Raw genomic sequence first — 21,419 nt, 5'->3', positions numbered from 1 at the left:
TGAAGTACAGTTTATTTACAATGTTATGTTAGCTTCTGGTGTACAGCATAGTGATTCAGTTATATATGTACAAATTTCTTTTCATGTTCTTTTTCATTATAGGCTATTACAAGGTATTGAATATAGTTCCCTGTGCTGTACAGTAGGACCTTGTTGTTTATCTACTTTATACATAGTAGTGTGTATCTGCAAATCCTGAACTCCCAATTTATCCCTCCACCCCCTCTTTCTTATGGTGCTTTTATGGGTTCTTTTTTCTGTTTTAATCTTCAAATCATCTGAATTTATCTTGATGTCAGGAATGGGGTAGAGGACCCAGATTATTCTACAGATGGCCAGTTTATCCAGCCCTGTGTATTGAGTCTCCCTCACTGATGTGAAATGCCACCTCTCTCATTGTCTTAATTCCCATATATGCTTTTATCTATTTCCTTTCCACTGACTCAGCTGTCTTTTCCTGTATCAGGGCCACGTTGTTTTAAATACAGTAGCTTCAGTCTGTCCCTTCCCACCCCTCTCCCCACTGGCAACCACAAGTTTGTATTCTATGTCTATGAGTCTGCTTCTGTTTTGTATTTATGTTCTTCCTTTTTATTTTTATTTTTTAGATTCCACATATGAGCGATAGCGATCTCATATCATATTTTTCTTTCTCTTTCTGGCTTACTTCACTTAGAATGACATTCTCCAGGGACATCCATGTTTCTGCAAATGGCGTTATGTTGTCATTTTTATGGCTGAATAGTATTCCATTGTGTGCTCTACACTGGAAATTGACACACATTGTAAACTGACTATAACTCAATAAAAAATGTTGAAAAAAAGAAAACAAAAAGATAAATACAGTAGCTTCATGATACATTTTAATATCTCGTAGTGCTTAGAACTCTTTCCTGATTCTTCTCTTTTAGAAATGTCCTGGCTATTCTTGTTTCATTGTCCCACTAGATGAATCACTTTGAATCATTTTGTCATGTTCCAGAAAGGAATCCTACTGGGAGTTTTATTGTGAGCATGGAGATTTTGCAGATGAATGTGGAGGGGAAATCTTAGCTTTCCAGGATACAAAAGGGATGAGAGAAAAACAAACATGGAAGATGACTCCCAGGTCTGGACCTGGAGACCAAGTGGATTGGGGGCCCTTAGGAGTGGGACAGTGGGATGTAATGACTGCCTTCCTCCCTGAGCAGGAGGATGCCAAGGCTTGGAGGAGTGATGAGGAGTTCAGCTTAGACCTCCAGAATGGAGATGTCCAGGGAGAAGCCCTGGAGGTGGAGGCCTTCTGTACCAGCCTCCCTCATTCTTTCTGGAGTCCATCCTCCACACGGGTGCCAAAGTGACCCAAGGCTTCCCTCAAGGAATCAAGACAGCCTCCAGGGCCCTGCGTGGTCTGGTCCTGCCCTCCCCTACACCCACCTCTCCTGCTTCCCCTCCTCATGCTCACTGGGCCCCACCCACCAGCCTCTCTTCCATTCCTCCCTGCATTGGTACTTGCTGTTTCCTATGCCTGGAACATCCTTGCCCATCGCTCCATCCCGTTCTTTAATCTCAGCTCAAATTTCACTCCCGAGAGATGTCTAGCTGAGTGGGCCGCTCCCCACTCCCCACCAGCCCCATCACACTGGGATCCCTCACTCTCTGCCCTCCTTTTGTGTTTCCTTTGTAGACCTGAATGCAACTTATTACTCTTTCGTTAATGTGTTTCTCATCTGTCCCCGTCAACGTGGCTAGGCTATATTGGCCATTTATTTAATCAAACAGTGATCTGCTGCCATGAAGGTATTCCATTAGAGGCAGTTGACATCTGCAGTCAGATGACCTGAAGTAGAGTAGCCTGAATCATCTGCGTGGGCCTCATCCAATCAGTTGAAAGGCCTTAAGGGCAAAACTGAGGTTTCCCCGAGGAAGAGGAAATTCTGTGGTTTGCAGTGTCAGCTTCTGCCTGGGTTTCCAGCCTGCTTGCTCTTCCTGACGGCCTGTGCTGTGGACTTCAGACTTCAGACTGGGCTTTACAACATTGGCTCTCCTGGTTCTCAGGCCTTCAGAATGATACCACTGGCTCTCCTGGGTCCCCAGCTAGCAGAGGGCGGATCGTGGGACTTCTCAGCCTCCATAATTGTGTGCACTGATTCCTCATAGTAAATCAATCTCCATCTCAGTCTCTCCCTCTCTTTCTCTTCCCTATATACATACACACATGCATACACACATACATACATATGTGTGTGTGTGTATATATATTTATATAATCTCCTATTGGTTCTTTGGAGAATACACACGCACACACACACATGTATGTGTCCCGTGGCTCTGTTTGCCTGCATGACCTTGGTTTCCTCCATGACCCTTGGTTCACTCCATGAGGCTGGGGACCCCGTTTGTCTACCTCCCTGGGCCTGGCACAAGCATGCTTATTGAATCACGGAATGACCACACACTGCAGAAGTCAACAACATGTGCTTTTCTGGAATCCCACATCCACTGCCAGATCCTCTGACTTTCTAGGATGAAGGGGGACAGATGATAAACAGACCTTGGCCCTGGGGCCTCCAGGGCCCTGCACCTGTTCTCAGGGAGGACGGAGGTCCTGGGGGTCTCACATACCTCCTTGGGGAATTCTGGCCTATCCCCTGGGGTGGGCCTCAGAGCTGGGGAGGGGGTGATGGGATGGATGTGACTGTGGTTCGTGGAGCACCCCCAAGGGGAGGCCTTCGGGCAGCCACTGGCAAGCTCCTCTGGAGTGTCGGCAGCTGAGCGCCTCCAGCTTCCCAGGCCTCCCAGGGAAGGACCCATGCAGGCTGGGGGCCTGGGAGGGACTCCAATCAAGGCTGTTGTCTGAAGTAGGCTGAGGGTGAGCCCTCTCTGTCGGGGGCATCCAGCAACCTCCAAACTCTTTCACTCTTTCAACAAGGGGCCTAGAAGGCTTAAACCAAATGTGCAGACTGGTCCAGCAGCATTCCCCTGGGGCCTGAAACTTAGGGCCCCAAAGCTTAAGGCCCTGCTCAGACACACCATGCTCTTTGTGACTGGGCTGTCAAGATGCTGAGATGCTGGATGCCGGGATGCAGCCTCATGAACCCACATATCTCCCCTGGGAAGAAACTGGAAGCTAGGGAGAGGGGGAGGGGGAAGAAGTCCTAGTCGAGTGAGAAGAAGCAATGGAAGGAGCAACGCCTCCTGGTAGAGGACAGGAGAGAATGGACCTCAGAGGGGAGGGGAGTCCCAGGGGACTGGGGCTCCCAGGAGCCAAGGGGCAGTGCTGTTCTGGAAGGGGGGAGAGTCCAGCGTTACTGAAGGGGCAAGTCCACTCAGGACTGAGAAACTTCCATTGAGTTTATGGCCGGGAGGGAGTTAGTACTTTGGCCAGCGTACTTGGGAAGGAGCAGGGTGAGAACCAGGTGGCTCTGGGCTGAGGAGTGAGTGGGGGAAGGGGCGGCAGGGCGTCAGAGCTGGGGCTGGATGGGCTGAGGTGCTGAGGATCTGTTTTACGTGGCCCAGTTGAACGCCACTGGGAAGAATCCAGCCGAGGAGAGGCTGACGGGGCAGGGGTGCAGGAGAGAGGGGAGCTGAGCGATGGCAGTATGGTGGGAGCTAGCATCTCTGGGAAGGAGGGACGTTGAGGGAAAGGCTTGCAGGAGGGCAGTGAGGCCAGACTGGGGTTGGGTGGCAGGAAGTGCTGGGGGGGCGCTGTCCACACTTCTGCCCACACTGGTTCAGCCTAGAGGTCACCACATGTTTGGGGTGGGAAGTGAACCCTCTGGGGGTGGAAGATGGAACCAGCTCAGTAGGCCAAGCTCAGCTTTTATTTTGGGACTCTGGAGGCCAGCAGGGCTGAGTGCGGTCCCCTCAAGTGACCCCTAAATCTCTCTGGCTGGCTTAGGAGGCCCCACTGGGAGGGCTGGGTTTCAGTGCCCTAACTGGCTGGCTGTGAGCAACAGTTGCTGAGCAGGTGGGCCAGCCTCTGCTGCCCCTGGGCCCACTGGGGAAGCCGGGGCCTGCCTGGGCCTGGCACCACTGGAGCACTTGAGTCGACACTTGAATCACAGCAGTGATGGCTCCTGGCGAGGCATCGCCTGTCTGCAAGGGGCAGGGGGACAGAGGCAAAGCCAGCGGCACAGAGTCGTGACTGGAGTTGAGGGAAACCTGAGGGATGTATTCATTCCCCAGACCTACAAGGAAGGCTCTGCAGGAAGCAGGAGGGGGCTGTGTGAACAGGTAAACCGAAGTCCGGGCTTTTGGATGATGACTGTTTCCACCACCCCTCTGGCCCATGGACAGGGGAGGCCTGTTTCACCCCCGGCGACCTTTGCCCTCAGCCACAGTCATTGAGAGTGGCGGGTGCGAGCATCTTCTTAGAGCATTTTAGGCTCTGCTGAACAGGACAGGCCTGCCTTAGGTACCTGCCTCCCTCAGCCCCCACAGTGTGTGCTGTTGTGTTGGAACATTGTGTACCTTGAGGATGATATAAACTCTCACTGCCAGTTACGGGGATAAATGTGTGTATTCAATTTGACCACATCAGATCCCAGCTGGTGCTTCAGCTGCGCTCTTACAGCACATGGTGTATGTGTGTGTGTGTGTGTCCCCAAGTGGCTTCCTCGCCATTTTTGGGGAGATGTGGTCTATCTGCAACCCCTGCCACCAACACACCACGTCCTGGCCACCTCGTGGGAGAGGCACAGGTCTCAGCCATCTCTTTAGTGTCCCCTTCAGAGTGAGGCCACATTTAGATGAAGCTCTGTGGAAGCCAGTTTCTTGCTTGGGGGGTTGGCCCTAGGTTAAGGAGACAGGAGTCCCCGTTGTTTTCCTGCACTTTAAATTGGAAACAACCTGCAGCCAAGACACTAGCGGCAACTAACAGCTGACGGGGAGGGCGGGGAGAGGAGGCCCCCCCGGCGGGGATTGGACGGCCCGGCGGCGGCTCCAGAAGCGGGGCCCCAGGGGCGGGGGAGGAGCTCGACGGGGCGGGGCAGCGGGGTCCGCCTCTCTCCTCTGGCCTCTAGCGCTGGGGACGAACAGGGCTGGTTGTAGCTTAGGCTTTGGGGGAAGGAAGAGGGGATGGGGAGTCGGGAAGACCCTCCTCTCCCTGGCGGCAGTCCTGAATCAGCCCTCCCCCCAGCCCCCATCCCATCCGCCCTATGTGGGTATCCATTACATGGGAGGAGCTGGATCTTTAATTGGATCTGCCATCCTCTCAGTGGAAAGAGGACGATGGTAGGAGAGTCTAGATTCTCAGCGCAGGCCTCCCCCTGTCCTCAGCATTCCAGTGCAGAGTCACCTTAGTGGCCTCCCCTATTTCTTCCTCTGTAAAATGAGGGGCTCAAAAATGACGTGCTTCTATGCTGTGATGCTAAAGGATCGCAGCACGTGCTGCCCAAACTTCTTATCCCTCTCCCTTCGGTGCCCAAGAATCCCAAGACACGGACTGGTCTTGGAAAGGACCAAAGCCACTGGGAGGCTTAGCTGACAGGACTCTGTAGGTCCTGAATGCTCCCTGGAAAAATGAAAACATAGAGGCACTTTTCTCCTGGCTGTTTATTACAGAACGAAGGAAAAACGCACTGGCTTGAAACAGATGCCAGATTTCAAATGTAGAGGCGAAAATACGAGGTGGCGATTAAAATGTGATTACACAGAGTCTGGACACTGAGAAAAGTTTACAGGACAGTGGGTGTGGGTTTTCTATAACAGACACTTAAATATACATGAAGATAATTGCAGAGAGAAACCATCAAAGACAAACCCCAAATCAACTATTAATGTTTACAGACTCATTTTCCCCCAAACCACAGAGCCTCACAATCAAAACATACTGAAAGGCTTGAAACCAGGAACATCTCACCTCCACCCTGCAAGGTGCTGCTGGAGTAGTGCAAACCGTCTGAGGGATGAAGAGGGGATACTCAACATCCTCAAGGTGGACAGCTCAGACAGTGCTCAGCCCACAGGCTAGCTCTTTGCTTCTCCCAAATCTACAGAACTCTCCAGCCTCTTGGCAAATAATTCCTTGACACGGCACTTATGATAAAACGGCTTCTGCTATAACATGCTCATCAGGAAAGAGCTAGCAGAGACTGAAAGGTTTGCAAAAGAGATTAAGAATCACACAGGGTGACGGAAGTTTTAGTGGAAATGGAAATAAATGGCCAAGTGGCTTTCTAGTTGGCATTTGTCAGTTTATACACCGCCTCTTGGTCACCTTCACATTTCTTAAAGCATCAAAACTATACTTGACTTGGCCACCTGGCTTATAAGGTATGGCGGGCAGGTGAGGGCAACAGTCTGCATATTCGCAACAATGCGTAATAAACACAAACAATGCGTAATAAACACAACTCTACTGAAACAAAAGCCGTCACTTTATTTACAAAGTCACAAAATGAAGTATAAATACTTCTGTCATTAATGTTTAGGAAAACCATTTACAAAATTTTCAGGTATGTACAGGTAGCTTGAAAAATCACCAGCTTTTCCATTTTCTCACAGGTAGAGAGAGGGATGGGCGCGGGCTGACACCCCTCAAATTGTAATGAGGAAACAACTGTGTGGCCGTGTGGGGCCAGCTGTGAGTTTGCTATGGCTTTACACCACTCCCTGGAGCGATGTCACCATGGGGGTTCCTACGGGCATTTAAAGCTCACCGTTACCCTGGGCGACGTGGCCAGCGCTCCGGGCTGCGGCGTTTCGAGCCGCAGCATGCTGCTCTAGAATGTCATCGATCAACCGCAGGTTACACACCCAGTCTTCCTCTGGGCTCCGTATGGGGCCTTTCGAGCCAGCTTCGGTAAAATCCACCTCGCTGCAGTCAGGCGGCGAAATCAGATCGTTTAGTGGGGGCTGGGACCAAATGCCGCAGGGGGGCAGCCCAGGGGGGCTGCCCATTCTGTCAACGGGACCACGGCACTGGCTGGTAGCAATGGTGGAGGCTGTGGCAGCAGTGGCGGCAGCGGCCATATAGATTGGCAGCTTGATGCCCCGGATGGGACTCATGGGACCAAAGCTGGCCATGCTTTCGTGGAGGGAGTTGGTGGCGTTCAGCATGGGCACAGGACCCCACACTGGACTCTGTCTGAGGTTCTGGGTGCCCAGCAGGCTGAAGCTGGGCTTGGCTGGGGCAGCACTCACCTTCGGGCCAGGCCTGCCTCCTGGGGCCACCTGACTGGGGGGCACACCTGCCTGATGCGTTGGAAATGCTGGGGCTCCCAGGGGGGCTCTCATGGGGGCCTTGGCAAAGATGGAGTTGCTATCAAAATGCTGATGGATGCCATTAGCTGCTTGGCTTGGGGGTGGTGCCCTCGAGACTGCTGGGGTGGCAGCTGCTGCCGCTGCCACCCAGGCAGCATTGTTGAACACAGTGGGCATTCTTGGCACAGAGGGCTGTCTGAGCTGGTGGGGACTCAGGGGCTGGCTGCCCAGGGGGCTGGGACAGAACCCCGGCACGGCCTCAGGAATCTGCCTATGCTGGCAGATGGAGCCAAGGTTGCCCAGGGAGGTGCGGCCCGAGGGGGAGGGTATGGGAAACGGGGGACTAGAGTTGAAAATTCCTTGCTGCTTGCCCAGAGTGGGTGAGATCATGCCCATGCCCTCATGGCTCTGGTGCCTGGTGGGCGGGATCATTTCTGGACTCGGACGGTTCTGAAGGAGCCCAGCTCTGGGTGGCATCAGGTACTGGCTGGAAGGGGAGCTTGCCTTGGTCCGGCTACACTTGGAGGTGACTTGATCTTGGACGGCTACAGAAAGAGACAAGTGGGGGTCAGTTCCAAAGATGTCTTCACCCTGGGCTCCAGCTGCTGGTGGGGAGCCACTGGCCCACCACTGACCTCTCACCTTCTGCCCCCGGCTCCTACTGAACATCCCCCGCTCCCTCTGTTCCTCCATCCTCAGCCTGGACCGCGGTTCTTGTGGGAAGCCTGCCTAGATGCGCTGGGTCTGTAGTCTCAGCTCCCCCTCCATCCGAGAGCAGACCACGTTGGACTGAAAATGCCAACTTATCTGTCTGTCTCTTCAAGTAGATTGTAAACTCCATGAGGCCAGGGTCTAGGGCTGCTTTTGTACTCAGTCTCTGTCACTGCTCATACCCTTGACACTGGCTTTCCTGGAACTTGTCTGCGCTGCCCCTAAAGCCTGCCTGACATGCTGCTCTGGCCTGGATGGCTGGACACTCAGCTGGTACCAGGCCCAAAGGAACAGGGGTTTTTGCAAGAGAAAGGAGGACCAATAGTATGATGGCGGCACTGGGCTCAAATGAAGATGCCACACATCTCCTGGCGGGGAAGCAGCCTCCCCTGAGCCCCAGGCAAGAATGCCCTTGGCATGGCCCAGTGTCCTCACTGGCTGGTGATGACTGCTTTACATTTGTCTCCCCAGCTAGTCTGGAAGCTCCTTGAAGGAGAGACCATGTCTGGTTTTCTGCTAACAGCTATATCCCTAGCCCATAAATCTTGATTACAGTCCTAGCTGCCATGGTTGAATCAATCTCTTGAATAAGACAGTGATTTCAGAGTCGTGAAGACTGGGACTTCGACTGAGATCCTACTTAAGTTTTCAATGGGACAGATCCAACCTGCGTGCTATGGAATCACCCCGCGGACCTCCTCTCTTTCCCCCAATGCTTTCACAGACATCTCAGTAGCCGTTTATTCCAGGGTGAACTCTCCCCCAACCTCACATACACACCCCCGGCCCGCCCCTTTGAGAACATTGACCTTAACTGCTTACCTTGAAATTGACTCATCTGTTGAGCGACATATGCACTCTGCTGTTCAGGGGTCATTGCCATAAGACCTGATCTCTGCTTCTCTTGCTAAACAGAAGATGAAAAAGAAGGGTTACATGAGGGCTACTGAGAAATACCAGCCTTGGGATCGCTGCGTGAGGACTCAGGACTTGGCTTTGGTGTAGCAGATAGCATGAGTGAACACACCGACACACACTCACATGCATGCCCCACCCTCCCAAGCAAAACTTCACAGGTAAATAAAAGTAAGATTCTGCACCTGGGTTAAAAAACCAATTGCGACAGCATAGGATGGGGCAGGAGACACAGAGCTTAACAGCAAGAGCACGTAGAGAAAAGGCTGAGGCATTTTTGGATGTCCTTCTGCTCAGGATGGGTCAGCAGTGAGATGTGGTCACCAAAAGAGCAAATGTAACATTAGGTTGCATTAATAGAAGCAGAGTAGAGAAGGAGGGAGGTGACAGTCCTATACTGCTCTGCCTTGGCCAGACCCTGTCTGCGGTCCTGACAGCAGTGTGGGCATGCCAGTCTCAGGGAGACCCAGACAAACTGGCCGCATTCAGAGGACACTAAGTGATGGAGGTAGGGCTTGGACTCTGAACCACGCAGGCAAACAACAGCTGAGCCAACCAGGGCTGTCAGGGCTGGGGCACAGCAGACTCTGGACAACGTTGTGGTGGGGTGCCCAGCCTCTCCAGGGCTGTCATGGGGGACGGGCTAAGGCTTGTTCTGGGTGGTCCTGGCATGAAGGGCAGGATGATCTCAGGGTCAGGTGGACGCACTGTATAACACCTGAACTAGTCACTCACTGCCAGCTTCCCTTCATTGTCCTGACTGGCTGCATCAAGGACAACTAGGATGAGCTCCCCAGACTCCATCTCCAAGCTGGGTGGGCAGGGGGCGGGGCTGAGCTTCTGGGCTGCAGTCCCAGCACTGAGTCTGGGAGCAGCTCAAGGGGGATGCTGGGAGAGAACCAGCTGAGGGCCTGGAGAAGGCGCGACTTGCCCCAAAACCCTCAGCACTTTGTGCCAGGTTGTGACTGGGAACCAGGTCTGACTGCCAGTCCAGTGCTCACCCGCTGCCATCTCGCTCCCTTTCTCAAGAAGTCTGTTCCCTAGTGAGCCGACCACTACCGGCATCTCTGCCAGGGAGCACACCTCCCTGAGGCCACTTGGGAAACTGCATCCCCTCCAGAGGCCAGGAGACTTGACCCTACAACACAGGCTGCCTGGTGTTGGTGTGGGAAGGGGGCGGGGCAGGGCAGAGGGCTGGCGTTTGGAAGAGTGCCCGGCTCCCAGGCCTGGTGGCAGTTCCTGGCCTGGGTTCCTGCCAAGGCAGAGAGGACCAACACATGGCAGTGGGCGCACTACATCACAAGCGATTTCTCCAGCCCGCCCTTAGCCAGCTTCCTGTCAGGGCTCTTGTCCCCACACCCCCTCCCCTAGGGCTGCTGGGATGTGGGTGGTGGGGATGCTGTTCTCCAGCCCTGGAGCTGCCCTCTTCCTGCTAAAGTGTGGGGTTGGGGGATAGGACCTGAAGAGCACAGGGGTCATGTGACCACCCAAAGCCGCGCCATCAGGAAGCGAGGGAGCTGTAGGATCTGCCTGAGACACTCAGGGTGGGCTCGTATTTCTGAAGGCAGCTTTCTCTCTTCTGTTCTTCCCTTCGACCCTTCCACCAGCCCTAGGAGGTCTGTGCAGATCCATGGTTCCCCGCTTCCCGATGTGACAACTGAGGCTCACAGAAGGGAAACGACTCGCTGAAAGCCACCTGGCTGGGAGGTGCAGGCTCTCCTAACTGCAGACCCAGTGCTTCTGCCTCTCCAGCCTGCTGCTTCTGGGGACGGGCTCCTGTGCCCTGCTGTCTCCACCGACCCTAACTCCATCCCCACCGGCTGCTCCATTCATTTCATCAAATAACATAGTTGTACAGAGGGGGGGGTGGGCAGGTGGAGGCTACAGAGTGCCACCAAAGAAAAAGCAGGGGCAGTGGGGCAGAAGAGTCCAAAGGAAGGAGGTGGAGAGGAGAGCTGCCGCCGGGGCATGGGAAACACAAGTGAAGGGTGAAGGCTGGGCTGGGGCAGGAGTCAGGTTGGAGGAAGTGGGCAGGGTCTGGCAGATGAAAGAGAATGCTTCTCAAACAGTCCTTGGTTACAGGGACAATTGGATGGTGGCGAGTGTTTATCCAAGGAAGCACCCAATTCAGAGCATCCAGAGTTTAAGGGAAGGTCTGGGCAGTGGCACGGCTACAGAAACTCCCCAGGCCAAACAGCACAGCTGCCGCCGGCCTGGGGGACAGGTCTCTGACATCCTGGGGTGCTACCATCAAGTGGGGTCTCTTCATGTCGCTGGGGCCTTGGGGAAGGGATCTCCAGCCTTCTGCTCTCGGCCTGGTCCTGTTGTTCCTGGCCCAGCAGCCAGAGCATTCTCTCCGGGCCTCCCGAGGAGGCGGCTTCCTTTGTTTTGCAGATGGAGGCCCCCATCCTTTGTTCTCAATCTGAAAATGTGCTCCAGAGATAAGCCCCAAGAAAACGGTTGTTGCCTTTTGACATCGACAATTAGAAATTGTTGGAAAATGGAGAAAACAGGAAATGACAAATGTTTTCAGTGACCAGGAGGAAGCGGTGGCTGAAAGTTGCTGCTTGGTGACAGGACACGCTGAAGGATGGCCCAGGCCACCTGTGGCTTTTTGCAATCGCGGACTATGGAGTTCACCCAAGGGCTGCTTTATCCAGGGCTGCGGTTGCCACGGCGCTCGGTCCTACTGTACCAGGTGACACCGATGGGCCACGTCAGGCGGGCCCTGTGTGAGCTCGGCGTACTTCCCCATGCTGGTCCCTGGAAGTCTCCTCGAGAACCATGGCCCTGGCTCTTCCCTGTCACGCCTCCTCCCACTGAGCCAAGACCACCTTCAGACAGACCTCCACTAGGGTGGTGATCCAGAAAGTCCTGAGGCTGCCTTCCTAGAAGCTTCATGCTGATGCCCAAGAAGCTGCAAAGCCCCCTCCTGTCCCTGGGGACTCACACCAGGGCTAGCGCTTCATCTGTGTGCGCTAGGCAGGAGAGAGAAGCAAAAGGCTGGCCTGAACCCCACCACTGTCCCCCCAGCAGAGCCAAGCCCAAAACAGGACCCACCGGGAGGCCAGGCCAGGCCGCCCTGTCAGTGTCACCCTTCAGCCGCCACTGGCGGATGTCTCCTGGGAGCCCGGGTATGATCACCTGGTGTGCGTGACCTCTCACCGCTGCAGGCAAAGAACAGTCCCATGAGTGATTCCACCACTTACTGAGGCTCAGGGACCCTCTAATTGGATGGGGCTGGGGCAGAGGCAGAGGGCAGAAGAGCATCAAGACTCTCACACAGGGCGGCCACACATGGTTCCTGGGTCTCAGGAGGAGAGCATTCTGACTGGGAAGGGGATTCCAAAGGAATGGCTCTGGGGGAATGAAGGCGATGGACCCGAAGCCTTATTTTCTACAGCACGTTGTGGTCGGGATGTGGAGAGAGAAGCGGAGAACAGAGAAGGGAGAGAGGGAGGGAAACAGGGAAGAAGCGGGTGGAGGGGGGGAGGGGGGAGTAGAAGGAGGGACAAAAGGAGAGGAGGCGGCAGAGATGTCTTTTCCCACCATTAGGAAGCTCCTGCCTCCTTTCCCAGCAGACAGCCCCCCACTCCAGTGAGTGCCCTCACAGAGCCAGCCTACCTGCACCAGAAGGCACCCGGCTCGGTGTCATAGGTTCAAAGGCTAATGAGTCCTAGCGTGTGCATTTGTTTCTTTGTTTATTACTCCACTAGGAAAAGCACCTTTTTCTGGTGATTTTTGGAAGCCATATTTGGAAACAGCTCACCCACTCTTCTGACTTTTCCTTTGAAATGACAGGAAGACAGTGTTCAGCATGGAGACCATCAAATCAAGACTTGAGTTCTGGGGTCTCCCACACCTGTATGGACACCCACTCCTCAGACCTGTGGGCTCGGGCTCCCCTTGGCCCATGGACGGAGGCCACAAAGACACTGGCACCAGAAGCCTTCTTTGAGGGAGTATGGATGCTCTTAGGCTAAAATTCTCCTTAGGTGTCCTTCAGTTAGCTGACAAACGTCTCTCGTGGGGCTACTCCAGGCCAGGCTCTGTCCCGGGCATGGGGGTAGCATGGTGTGTCTCTACTCTTGTGAGGCTTACAATGGTGGGGGACTGACCAGGACACAAGTCATCGATCAAAGAAACATTTCCGATGGTGCCACACCTTCTACAGACAACACAAGTGAGTGAAGGAGCGGGCAGGCAGGGCAAAAGCCTTGGCTCAGGGCATGGGGCCTTTCTTTGCCCCTTGGGGCCCCTGGAGCAGGAGCCAGAGCCTCCCCCACGGTGGTGGTGCCGCCCTTGGGTTTGAACCGGTCTGAAGCTGCCACTGGGGGCTTCACAAAACCAATGCCGTTGAAAGGGATGACAGACAGCTGTAGGTCACCTTTTTAATCTTCATTTCCTGTCTTTCCAGTCGACCTCCAACTCCATGAAGTCTATCCTGACTCCTCCTCCATCTCAGTGGTTTCAGGGCTGCTTGGTCCTGGAAGGGCTTGGTCTACATGCTGGGACTGATCTGGTGGCAGAGGAAGCAAACGTCTTTGCAGCTCGCCTTTCTTCTTCCCCTGTCCTCTGTCTCACACCGAGTCTGGCCTTCCTGAGTCATGGTGGAGCTGGCAAGGGCCTGTCTCTTAAAGCAGCCCCCGTGCCCCACCCCAACGTGGGTCCCACTTTCAAAGCTTCATGAGGAAGATCTGAGGGTCAAGCAGCTGCCCCGCCCTCCGCTGCTGGTTGGAAGGCCTGGTTTAGCTTCAAAGAGAGATAATAAGGTGAGGATAGGAGTCCGCCAGGCAAGCCAGCTGGGACCCCTCGTTTTTTGCCTTCTGAGGACAGGGAAGGGCAGGGATACCAGGGCGGCACACAAAGACATCCAGAGCGCATGACGTCTCCATCTCTTTGCTAATTCTGTTTCCCTGGCAGCTTGGTGCTGGATGACGTTTCCTGGGTTCCGGTTGCACAGCGAACAGCCGGAGAGCATGTGGCTCTGAGGGTACACGGAGAAAAGGGGCAAAAAAGAGAGAGAAACATTGACAGCTCTTGAATGGAAAACACTGCTTGTTCGTCCAGGCGGTCCTTTCAGCTAGATGAGCATCTTCTGGTCACTATCACTCAGCAAATGCTCGCTTCTCTGGTTTTCTCTGCAGATCAGGCTGACATCCCGTGCACACTGATATTTCATGCACAAGAACAACCCCACCATCCAAAGGAAATTCTCCACAAAGGCTGACTCTGGCTGGAATCCACCATCTCGTGCTCATGCCCACTCATGTGACTCTTCAGGGCAAGTCGAGCCATTCCCTCTAGAATCTGGAGGCTTGGCTTGGCTTGGCTTCCTTCGGCCTGACCTCTCCGGGCTGCCAGTCTCCAGCGGGGTGATCCAACTCCCCACTTCTGGGGTGCACGAGTCCTGGGTGGAGGGGGTTGAGGGGGTTGAGGAACAGCGGGGATGCGGAGTCCACACAGATCGCTGGAGGGAGAGGCAGTTCCAGAGCACCCACTAGGTACAGAGCAGGCAGGCACTGGAGGGGATTTCGAAGTGCAGAAGCGCAGCCCCTGTCCCCCTTGGGCTCACAGTCTGGCCGCGGGGACAGACAGGCAGTGGGGGGACTGGGGTGCTGGAAGGCGTACAGCAGGGGAGGGGCAACTGCCCCGGGGCAATCCCCACTCAGTTCCCCGGAGGTGAAGCTGAGGTGCCTGGAACGTTCTGCTTGCTCGGGCAGTCTCTCTGCCAAAGATTGGCTGGGCCACAGTAGTGAAAGCACTAGAAATCTGTCACCTCCTGTGTTCCTCCCAACAACCCTGTGCGGCAGGCGGGCAGGCTGAGCAGGGGACTGCGCCCCAGTTGACAGATGAGGAAAGCGAGGCTCAGGGGAAGTGACTTACCTACAGCGTCGCAGCTAGGCAGTAGTGGAGCGGGCACCTGCCTCCAGGCCTTCGGATCCCAGCCGCCCCAGGGCGCTGCCTCTGAGGTGCCATACGAGGAGGTGACTCGGGCCAGCTCCTGAGCAAAGGAGCTGCCGGGCAGGAAGGACTCACTCCCCACGGCCTGGCAGGATGGGGGCTGTCGCCCGAGGCTGACCTGGGGGGGCCTGGCTTCCCCAAGCTTGCAGGCTTTGTCTACATGAGTCTACAACAACCGATTGAACAGTCCATCAGCTGCTTGGCTACCACATGCTTCTGACTGCTCTTGTCACTCGCCCTGACCGCCTAGCGGGGCCGTTTGGGTGTTGTGGTTAAGACACACCAACTGGTCTGGGCCAACCAAACCCGACAGCCTTGCGGTCTTAACTGTCTTGGGTCACAGACTCCTTGGAGACTCAGTTAAAAGCTATGGTCTCTTTCCACAGAAACAGCACTTAACGGTGGTGTCTCCCCCTTCCCAGCCCACCAACATTTTACATATAATTTCAGGGGTTTTCGGGACCACATAATATCCATCGGTGGAGCTCAGTTAAGGAGCCTCTGCCTTGATCAGTCACTGTCTTGCTAGAAATGAGAGTTGAGCTGGGTCAGACAGCTGGTTCATCAGCAATGACCTTGACCCATCCCACCCCTCCTCATGCCTCTACTCCCCGCCCCCGGGCCACAGAGCACACCATTCTAAACTGGATTGTGGGTATGTGTGTGGAGACACACTGAGGAATCTGCAAAACCAAGCAGTCAAGTGTAAATCTCACGACAGCCAAGCCCTGAACTGTGGCCCTCACCGCACTTGGCCTGGCCAGGACCCCCAAGGTTTCAGGACTTGAGTGATGGTGGGAACCTCCCCTTTCCATCATGTTTTAGAAGACAGGGTTGCACCAGAGTTGAACATCTGACCTGATTCTTTCAGCCAAAGGCAATGAAAAAAACCTCACACTTGATATCCATGTCAGAGAAAGCCCCAAGACTCAAAGGAACTGCTGATAGAGCCCTGACGTCCTGCCGAGTGGCGTCCAAGAGGACCAGGGGGAGCCTGCCTTGATGAGAAGTTCCTTTTTCTACGTGAAACAGCCTCTTCACTCTCGGGCTTTTAACACCTGAGCTTCAAGGGATCCTCTGCGCCGATCAGACATTCCAGGAGAAAGGGAAATATTTATCCCCTCCAATCTAAGCTAAACAGTTGGAGTCAATTCAATTCCTTGCAATAAACATGACTTAGTGCCTTCTGTGGGCGAGTCTCTGCAATGGATGATGGGCCAGTGGGGGTCTGGATACCTTATTTGAAATAAAATAACAGTAAAAACGGCCACCCCTGCATGTACCGAGCACTTGCTATGCACCAGGCACTGACCCAAGTGCGTTCAATACTCAGTCTTCCTTAATCTGAAACAGCCGGATACGAGGCAGGAACTATTATTGTCCTTAATTTACAGAAGAGTACACCGAGGCCCTGAGAGGTTAATGAAGTTGCCCAAAGTCACACAGCTAATTAGTTACAGAGGAAGATGCAAATCCATGTGTGTGTGTGGGTGTGAGTCTAGCCTGTCATACGGAAAACAAGTTTGAAATGTAGAAACTATTAAAACCCGCCATTTAGAAAAGTACAGGCGAGGTTTTATGGGAGCGGTCCAGACAAAATTTTAAGGACAACTTATAAACACTTAAAGATGGGACTGGGAAGATAATCTAACTACCTGGAGAGTTTCAGAGATGACACCCCTCTCCCCAAACAAAAACAGAACCAAAAAACCACGGGAAATAGGCTTAGAAAGTGAACTGAACGCACTTGGGAAAGAAAAGCTCTTTGCAGCTCAGATGGTATGCCAGCTGTGGAGGGGCCGGCACCCTTCCCCTTGGGGTCACCTGTGGCTTCATTTCATCAAGCTCCAATCTGTCCTTGGATCCAGGTCATCTGGGACAGGAGCAGAAACACCGCTCTCTACAATGGACCATTCTTTATGTCTGCATGCCTAGCTCCTTGATAACATCAAGCACTATTTTATAGCCACACAGTTTTTACTGTTCCAATATGCACATATTACTAGCCTTCTGATTTCTTGCCCAGTCTAGGATGAGACATCTTAAAAGCAATGAATGGGACTTATTGGTAGGGAACCGAAGCATTTTAAGCTTTCACTCAGGAATCCCTGGTAGCTTCATGTAACTTCTACAATATTAGTGATGGGTCAAGAAGCAGGACCTCCCTCCCCTCCATCATCAGCATCAACATACGCTTCCAGGATGCCCCGACAGTGTGGGCAGTTCTGTTTCAGCAGAATGGGAGCAGGCACTTGGCAGACTAATGTAATCCCCGATTAAAAACCGTAATAAATACAAGAGATGAGATTCAATCTTGACTCTGATTGACAAGGACCTTTACAGCTAATGCTCATGCATCTTCTCCGGTTCATTTAATTTGGAGAAGAAAATGCTATTACACACCTTCTGAGCGTGAGGCCAGGCTTCCAAGGAAAAGGTTGTGGGGGACTCTTCAACTCCTAGAGGCTTCCAAACATACGGTCAACCCATCTCTCTTTGGAATCCCTGAAAAGCTGGTATTATTTACACGGTGTGATATTTACTGTGCATGCCCTTTGTACTGGGCACTAACTCTGTACACACACACATTTGAGACTGTCTCTAGTTTACAAGACAAAGCAAGTGGAGGTTGGTCTCCCCAGGATGCACAGTGGCAAGGTGGGGTACAGACCTGGACCTGATTTACAGAGTGACTAAAACCCAAACAAGTGCTGGGTTTGGAAGAACAGAGCTCCTTCTCTGCACACGAAGAGAAGCAGTTGGGTGTCCTTTATCCACACTGGGAAAACTTCACATTGTTGGCTATTCTTTGACCTCGCTGAAGTGCAAGTGGGCTCTCAGTGTAAGGAGCTCACATTATGAATAACCCCCACAGATGCTCAGATGCTTTGCAAGAAGCAGATGACTGCTCTGACTTTATAAATTATTAAATGGATTAGATATTGGTCCAACCTTCACAATGGAGCTTCAGAAGGAGATATATGTGCATCCACAAGGTTATGGTTGGAAATCGTAATTTTACTGGCTTCTGGGGGCTTGTAGATTTCTAAACTTACTCATCCTGAAAATTCAGGCAGCGAATCCTAAACACACTCCTTTCTTTCTCTGGCCTTTACTAACAATGTGCCAAGCCCTGTCCTGTGAATTTTACATGGGTTAGCCTTGAGTTGACATACTGCTCTAGGTGTGATCTGCCCAACATAGCTCAACGGAGCCATCGTTTCTCCTATCTTTTGGTAAAATAGACTAATAACAATGATAAATGTTGCTGGTGATATACTAGAAACATTTATTGAGAACTTGATCTAAGGCTCAGCTCTGTCTTGGAGTCATTTCAATTAATTAATTCTTAGAACAATCCTATGACGGAGGCACTCTTACGATCCTGTTGTAAAGATGAGGAAGCGGAGGCATGAAGAGGTTAAACAACTCGGTCGACGGCGGTCACTCATTCATGAGTGCCAGAGCCTGGACCAGAACCCAGACACTGTCTGACTACAAAGCCCGTGCCCTGAGTTTCGCCGGACCGAATCGCCCAGCTGAAACCTCTGCTAATGCTATGTACAAAAAGACCAGGAGCAAGAAGGTTCTCTGTGAGCCAGGTGTTCTTTCCCTTACGTTACAACGCGACCCTAAAATGAAGGGTTTCCTAAGCTGAGGGATTTCTGTTCTGCCACCCGTGGTACAGGGCGTGGGACTTTCACTAGATAAGGTTTGCTCGGTCGCTGGCTCTCCTCTATAAATGCACATTTTGTCAAAGTTTCCTTTGAGCTTTTCTGGGCTTTTCCTCTATAAATGTATAGAACTGAATTTTACTATTTCAAAGTTTAAATGACTAATATTGCCAGGTCCCAAATTAAGTTCACTTAATCAATCAAGCACTCAGACTTGAAATTTAACCATGGAAGTTAAGTTCAACTGGTCAAGTTCTACTTTGCCTAAGGGAAAAAAACCCTCAAGAACACAAAAAGGTAAAAGTCAGTAATGTTCAAACCAGACAAGGAATGAAGGAATAAATATCTCTTCTCCCTGCAAGGCTGATGCCAATGAATAATCCAGTGGCCTGTTATCCCCCGGGGGTAGAGGCTGTGGACGCACCTCTGTGTCTCCCAGAGTGCTAAGCACAGAGCAGGTCTGCAGTGCAGTCTGCCGTTCAGGCCGGCTGCTTTCCGTGGGGCAGGTCTGCAACGTGGCAGGGCTGCTCCTGCCGTCAGTCACGCTGGGTAATGGAGTAGGCAGAGTGTGGGTTTGGTCTGGCTAAGTGGGCCATGGGAATCATCCGGGGGGCAAGGTGCGGTCAAGAGCAGTGCAATGAGGGAACATCAGGGACTAGGTCATAGCTCTCTGGAGTCCAGAGCTGCTGTAGCCGGCCTTTTGGAAGATTTCTATTGTCTCATGATGATGCGGGTGATGATGATAACAGCTACCATGTACTGAACATATACAGCGTGCCAGGCACTGAGTGAAACCCTGCACAGCTTTTATCTCACTTAATCCCTGAAGCAAGCCAGAAAGATGGGTACCATTATCACCTTCATTTTATAGAAGAAGAAAATAAGGTTCAGAGAAGCAAAGTAACTTGCTCAAAGTCAAAGTAAGTGCCAGAGCTGGGAGCTGAACCCGGGTCTGACTTGCTCCAAAATATGGGCTCTTAATCACAAATATGAAAAAATGCAATGTCCAAAGCATAACCCTTACACTTATGTGACCGACATCATTCCCCCGGCGCCTCCCAGCTGGGTACAGTCAGCACTGCTGACAGGCCCTGGGGTCCAAAGAAGCCATCCAACTAACCATCACACTCAGGCAACCGAGGAAGGGAGCGGCAGGATTTCCTTTGGAGACTTCCGGATTTAGACAGATCTAACGCATGTATCTAAATTCACTCCCTCCCAAAGCCCCACTAAAAGTACCGTGAGGGTTCGCTTTGGCTTTTAAAGACACACTCCTGCTAGGGTAAGGAGAATGCTCCAGGAGACAACAGCATCATAATTTCCCAAGCTCAGAAGGAGCTAGACCAGGGCTGCTGACTCCATGGCGCCAAGGAAGCAGAATCACAGGAGGGGAGAAGGGAAAGTGGGAAAGCAGCTCGGTCTAGATGGCAGAATCCTCAGCAGGCTCCGAAACAGCAGCCCCAGGTTGTCTCTGGCATCAGGAGGTGAGGCGGAGGGGGTGGCCAACATGAGGCAGATCCCTGGTTGGCCTCCCCGACTCCACGTCCCTGGGGATCTGCCTCTCCTCCACGCTGGCAGAGATCTGGCTTGACCACTTGCTGTGAATTTCCTGTTCTGTCTTCCGCGTCCTGCTGCCTGGTTTAGCTGAGGACACTCACTTCACCCCACAGAGGTGTTCTCCCGTGACCTACACCTGGAAGCTAGAGGTCCAGGAGGTAGACTGTGGCGAGGAAAACAAACACAAGAGAGCAGCCCGGTCCCTCAGGCTGTGTTTCTCCTGCCCGCCCTGCACCAGGCCCGCGGTTCTGCCATGAGTCCTGACAGTGGGGTCGCTATGCATTCTCGGAGCCGTCGTGCCTTGAGTCACTGCCCTCCCTAAGAGGGGAGCCAGGGCAGCTCCTCTTCTGGAAGCCTTCATCCAATAGTGGCACTATGACCCTTTGCTGCTGACACACCTAGATTGTGCTTGCCACTCAGTTTATTCAAAACTAAAAACAGACTTACCCTATGATCCAACAATCCCACTCCTGGCCATATATCTGGAAGAAACTCTAATTCAAAAAGACATGTGCACCCCAATGTTCATAGCAGCACTGTTTACAACAGCCAAGACATGGAGACAGCCTAAATGTGCATCGACAGATGACTGGATAAAGAAGATGTGGTATATTTATACAATGGAATACTCCTCAGCCATAAAAGATAAAACTATGCCATTTGCAGCAACGTGGATGGACCTGGAGATTGTCATACTAAGTGAAGTAAGTCAGACAGAGAAAGATGAATATCATGATATCGCTTATATGTGGAATGTAAAAAAAAGAGACAAATGAACTTATTTACAAAACAGAAGCAGACTCACTGACATGGAAAACAAACTTATGGTTGCTAGAGGGGAAACAGGGGCTGGAGGGATAAATTGGGAGTTCAGGATTTGCAGATACACACTACTATATATAAAATAGATAAACAACAAGGTCCTACTGTACAGCACAGGGAACTGTATTCAATATCTTACAATAGCCTATAATGAAAATGAATATGGAAAGGAACATATATGTATAACTGGATCATTATGCTGTAACCAGAAATTAACACAACATTGTAAACCAACTATCCTGCAATTAAAACAACAACAACAACAAACCAATTGCTTGTTGAAGAGGTCACTGGTAAGTAGTGAAACCGCACAGAAAAGCAAGAGAGCGTCGGAATCAAGATGGTGGTTACCTCTCTCAGAAGGGGCACAGGGGGGTCGACTCAGGGGCTGACAGTGTTCCCTTTCTCAACCTAACCAGAGGTGACAAGAGTTTCACTTTACTTCTTTAAATGTACACATAGGCCTTGCACACTTTTTTTGTATCTGTTATATTTCACAATGAAAGGAAAAGTCTATATACACAGCTTGATGCCAGTAATGTGAAACATATATTTCCACATCAAAAAAGCTAATGAAGTACTGCCTTTCAG

General features: G+C 52.2%; 1 protein-coding gene across 1 annotated transcript in view; it reads right to left on the bottom strand.

Annotated features, from left to right (window-relative positions):
• Positions 1–5,517: 5,517 nt before the first annotated feature.
• The window catches only part of MAMLD1 (mastermind like domain containing 1), a 112,853-nt gene continuing 96,951 nt past the window's right edge, over positions 5,518–21,419 (bottom strand). The window contains exons 6-7 of the mRNA XM_072956455.1: positions 8,719–8,803; positions 5,518–7,730 (exon numbers count right to left, since the gene is read on the bottom strand). Coding sequence (XP_072812556.1) covers positions 6,631–7,730; positions 8,719–8,803 — 1,185 coding nt within the window. The 3' untranslated portion in view covers positions 5,518–6,630. The remainder of the gene's footprint in view (positions 7,731–8,718; positions 8,804–21,419) is intronic.

This window comes from Vicugna pacos, chromosome X, assembly GCF_048564905.1.
Source record: "Vicugna pacos chromosome X, VicPac4, whole genome shotgun sequence".
Lineage (NCBI taxonomy): Eukaryota > Metazoa > Chordata > Mammalia > Artiodactyla > Camelidae > Vicugna > Vicugna pacos.
This window is presented reverse-complemented; position numbering and strand designations above follow the sequence as displayed.